Below are 4,735 nucleotides of genomic sequence, written 5' to 3'. Positions count from 1 at the left end.
GGGCTGAGGGGAAAGGGGCAGTTTACAGCACAGGGAACAGAGAGGTCAGCAAGGGAGCAGATGGCCACGTGCTTTTCTGCCATCCCGCTTTTTGCATGGCAAAGAGAAAGCCAAGCAGCCGGAGCACCCCTGGAATCTACTGTGGGCTGGAGGGAGACGCACCTCTCGGGGTTGGGTTCGTTCTTCCTGTCCCGGGAATGACGAATCATTCTGCATTTCCCAATGACGGCATCCGGACGGGATATGCCCATGCCTTTAAACACCAGCCTGTAAAAACCAGGTACATTACACACCCACGACAAGCGACGGATGTGGGATGCTCTGACACACCTTCCACAAACAACCATTGGTTTTCAGGGTTTTGCCTTTTTTTTTTTTTTAATGTCACCAGTGCATTTATAGGCTTGCCAACACCAAAAGGGGGAAAAGCCCATCCTTTTGCACACGAGCATGTCAACGTGGGAAAAAGAGACATCCCCCTAAAACCACCAAGGATCTCTCAATTTCCCACACTCTCAGCTGCACCTCCAATGCCCCAGGCTGTGGACTGGAATTTGAATGGAAGCACCTAGTTTTTAACCCATCTGGAAATAAGCTAGAAGAGCATCCATTTTTTGGGATGTGAAAACTGCAGTGCTGGTAGAAACTGAAGTGAATGCTTGTGGAGCAGCATGGAGCGGGGGGATATATGGTCAGAGCCACAATGGTCCCAGCCAGGACCCACCAGGCAAGAGCCAGCCTGTCTTTGTTCGCATGCTCTCTGCAAGGCACCTGCAGTTCATGGACACCAATGGTTAAAAAGTAGCTGGTTTCTTCCCCTTTGTGTCTCCCTTTTCATTTCTATATAGCATCTTCTGCTCCTCTAAACCTGAGTGCCCCAAAAAGAGAGGACTACCACCTTGCCCTGAATGCTCTGCCCCACTGGAAGGTCATCCCTTGCTCGGTTTTACAGAAGCGTGTTCAGCTTCTCAGGAAGGTACAAGCACTTTTACGGAGACCCTTTCTGAAGCCCAGAAGAGCTCAGAACACAAACACATGTCCACCCTCTGCCCCAGTCTTCAGGCAGGGTGGGTGGTCCCAGCCTACCTTGTGCAAACACCTTCCACCTCTTCTGCAGTTCTGAGCCTGGCTTGGCTTCCTTACGGGCAGGAAGTGACTGATGGCTCATGGTGTTACTCAGAGCTGCTTACAGCCTCACAAACAAACCTCTCCTGGGACAAAAGGATCCACTACCAGGCTGCAGACCCAGGCAAACCTTGGGCTACATTGGGCTAGGTTGGTCAAGGTCTTCTCCACCCTGCTGCATGCCCCAAATCAAAGCATGGTGCTCCAACCCGTGCACTGGTGTGGATGCTTGCAAAGGCTGTGTGGCAAATGAGTGACGTGTGCAGGGCAGGGGTGGGATTTTTCCAGCCAGACCCACTCCACAGCACACCTTGGGAGCTGCAAAATGGAGTGCCAACACCCAGCAGGAAGATAGATGCTTTTGCTGAACCAGCAGGTTGCCCACGCACCACTTTCATCCCAATTCCAGAAGGGAGGGTCCTGCAGTTGGGGTGGAAAGACACCCTGCACCTCCCCTACCCCAGAGGCACTCTGGGTGCCAAGGTGGGTATTTATTTACCTGTTATAAATGTCGTCATCTTCGCCACCCCAGCCCCAGTAATTGTTTGGGAACCCATTGATCTTTGTGAACTGCTCTTTGCTCAAGGCAGACACGCCTCCGAAATACTGATTGTAAGGCAACCTGGAAGCAGAGGGAAAAGGCCATTAGAGGAAGAGAGGTGCTAGCCAAGAAGCAGTCTGCCCACCTGAAAAGGGGTTGCCACTGCCCTTCTCCCCAGGTGAGCCAGCACCCACCGCAGGGTGCCTCCCTGCAGCCTGGAGCAGCATGTGTTTTGGTGCCCTGGAATACCCGGAGGCAGAGGGAGCTGGTGGGCTCGGTCCCAGATACAGCTGGAAAGTAATTTTGCAACTGGCAACCTCCGTAGCCTTTCACTAAGAAGCAGACTGTTGTCAAAGGACAGGCTGGTGAGAAGCACATCACCTTGCCAAAGGACAGATGGGTGACGTGCATGCCCCAGGAGCGGCAAGAGCTCAGCAAGGCATCGGAGGTGCCACAGAGCCTTCTCTTCCTGCAGCTCCACCAGTCACCTCCATCCTCCCCAGTGCCGCAAAGGAAAGCTCGCAGCCCAAAACTGAGCTGGCAGCACGACCTTGCATGCACAAAGCCAACCAGCTCCTGCTCAAAACCGGGAACAGTTTACCAGGGGATTGGGGACAGATGAAATTCAGTCCCACAGCACCAGGCAAGGGCTCACACAGGGATCACTAGGACCTACTGTAGACCTTGTCTCTACTTCAGCAAGCACAAGAAACCCCTGAGGGTTTCTGCTCTAAGCTTCACCTAACTGCAAGAAAAAACTGCAGCTGCTGAGGTGCTGGTGACAGTCCTGCTCCAAGCAGGGCTTGGGTCTGGAGTGGAGATGTGCAGGGGTCCTGCCACCAACACCTTTATCTTTAGCACTGCTGGCCACCATGGGGTCACAACTGGTTTTCACTTTATAGATGAGCTTTCAAACTTCTCCCTTGGGGATTTGGGATAGGGACGGGAAAAAAAAAAAAAAAAAAAAAAAGGAAAAACAAGACACGTTTTTGTTGCAGGAGCTTGCTGAACCCAAACGTATGCTGGAAGGCATTTCATTTTGTGTTGCTCTCAGATACCAGGGCAGGTGCCTCTATGGCCTGAAATCAAACAGCCAAAAATACATTTTGCTCTGAAAATAGCATCTGATGCAGTCTTTTTAAAGCTGCACGTAATTCTCACTGCATGAGAGTGTCTCACTTTTCAGACTGGGTGGAAACACTAGCTGTCTTACAGCTTCCAGCCTGAAACACAAGAAGGGATCCGCGGGCATCTGCAAAACGATGTACTCTTAGTTTTTCCTCGCTCTACATTTCACTTTCCAGAAACTGTGAATTTTAATAAACTGTTCAGCTGTGTTTCTCCCCCTTTCTCCCTTCCAGCCCATCCTGCTCGCAGCCACCAGCTCCCTGCAGGGATGCACACGCCAAAACAGGCTTTTGCCAGAGACATTTTCCCATGCTTTCAATGGTGGGTGGGGATGTGTAATGCTGCACCTGGCCTGCTAGGGTAACCATCATATTAGGAACAAAATGCCCCTCCAAAAGGTGTCTCACCGAAATCCGAATTTATCCATGGATACAGAGAGGTGCCGTGGCTGGCTGTAACATTTGTAGGTGTTCCTGTCATCCATTGGGATGAGGTCTACGTCACTAAACACAAAGCAATCATAGTCATACTCTTTCAAAGCCTCTGCGAATCCTATATTCAGCAGTTTAGCACGGTTAAATTCTTCCTCTCCATCCTAATTTAAAAACAAATAAAAACAGTTAAGTGACTTAAATTTCACAGTTGACACCAGCAGTTTCTTACCTGTTGCCACGTTGGGTTGGCATGCCTGTGAGGGACTGAGCTCCAGCCTGAACACTGCCCCGGCCTCACCCATGGGACACCCACGGTGAGTCCCCCCCCACTGTGGGACAATGGCATTGGAGCCAGCTGCAAACTACAGGGGCCACCGAAACAGCTGAGGAAAAGCTGCACCCGGCTCAGCTCCCCTCTCTCAGTGGGAGGGTCTGAGAGGATAGATTTGATGCTGAGTGGTCCCCCTGTCCCACCCCACACACAGGCATTTCGGGATTTAATTCTGTGAAAAAGTTTATGGACCGCTTGGGCAAGCAGCTGGAGCTTCTCAGAGCGGTGGAGGAAAGCAAAGAGAGACGAGCTCCTCTGGGAGAAGGGACCCTTGGTACAGAGAGAAACCTTGGCAGCGCTTTAGCTTACAGCCAGGACAAGGATCATGGACCAAAACCTTTCTGTGGCCTGGATTTCAGCACCTTCTTCCTAAGCTGTGCCACATGATGGCTGGGGGAGTGTGGGGTGGCCCCTGCTCAGCAGCACGTGTGAGCACGCACCAGACACGATCTGCAAAGCACAGGGTGGCACCAGGAGCTGAGGTCTGATGCTCTGCCGCTTGCTCCTGCTCCCGTGCCAAACCCTGGGCCACCATGCAGGCATGGGAGCAGGACGCTCCCCAGGAAGGCGCTGCTGGTTCGGCACATGGCCGTGCCACCACCATGTTTACTAGACAGCAGGTCAGTGTGAGCTACAGCTGACACGCTGGCTGCCACGTTGCACAGCCCCTTTGCTGCTCCTCTGCCAGCCAGAGCACGGTGTGACCCATCACCAATGAAACCAGGGAGGGCTGTCACCATGATGGGATGCACCTGCAGAGAGCCGACACTGCAGCACAGCATGTTTGTCCCAGGGCAGGCACAGTTAACGAAGGGACCTGTGGAGAGTCAGGCAGGAAACTCTCCACTCCTCTCCCTGAGCAACCAGGTGCCTGAGGAGAAATCAGTTTGGCCTCTCTCAGGCAGAAATGTTTCAAAAGCTTAGAGCCCAACTAAGGGCTTGCAAATTGCTCGAGTACTTTTGAAAAACAACAGGATCATACCTTTTTTTACAACAGGATCACCCCCGCAAGCCTAAGAATACTGGTGCTTTGAGAGTAAGGATTTCCAGTCCAGGACCCAACTTTGCAGCAGGAGCTTCAAAACAAAACCCTGTGCAGGGGAACAGAGTGGACAGAAGGGAACTCAAAGGGCATCGCTGAAGGAGGCTGGTTTTTTGCCAGCCTGGAAACCAAAA

General features: G+C 52.2%; 1 protein-coding gene across 1 annotated transcript; it reads right to left on the bottom strand.

The window, feature by feature from the left end:
- Positions 1-162: 162 nt before the first annotated feature.
- On the bottom strand, positions 163-3,530 carry LOC104523851 (beta-1,4-galactosyltransferase 1-like; the record flags this gene model as incomplete). The annotated part of the gene is given in 3 exon segments (XM_010166553.1): positions 163-267; positions 1,625-1,747; positions 3,202-3,530. Coding segments are annotated over 3 exon segments (557 nt in total), but the record flags the coding sequence as incomplete, so codon positions are not given.
- Positions 3,531-4,735: the final 1,205 nt, after the last annotated feature.

The sequence above is a fragment of the Antrostomus carolinensis genome, unplaced genomic scaffold, assembly GCF_000700745.2.
Source record: "Antrostomus carolinensis isolate BGI_N321 unplaced genomic scaffold, ASM70074v2 scaffold42884, whole genome shotgun sequence".
Classification (NCBI taxonomy): Eukaryota; Metazoa; Chordata; class Aves; order Caprimulgiformes; family Caprimulgidae; genus Antrostomus; species Antrostomus carolinensis.
This window is presented reverse-complemented; position numbering and strand designations above follow the sequence as displayed.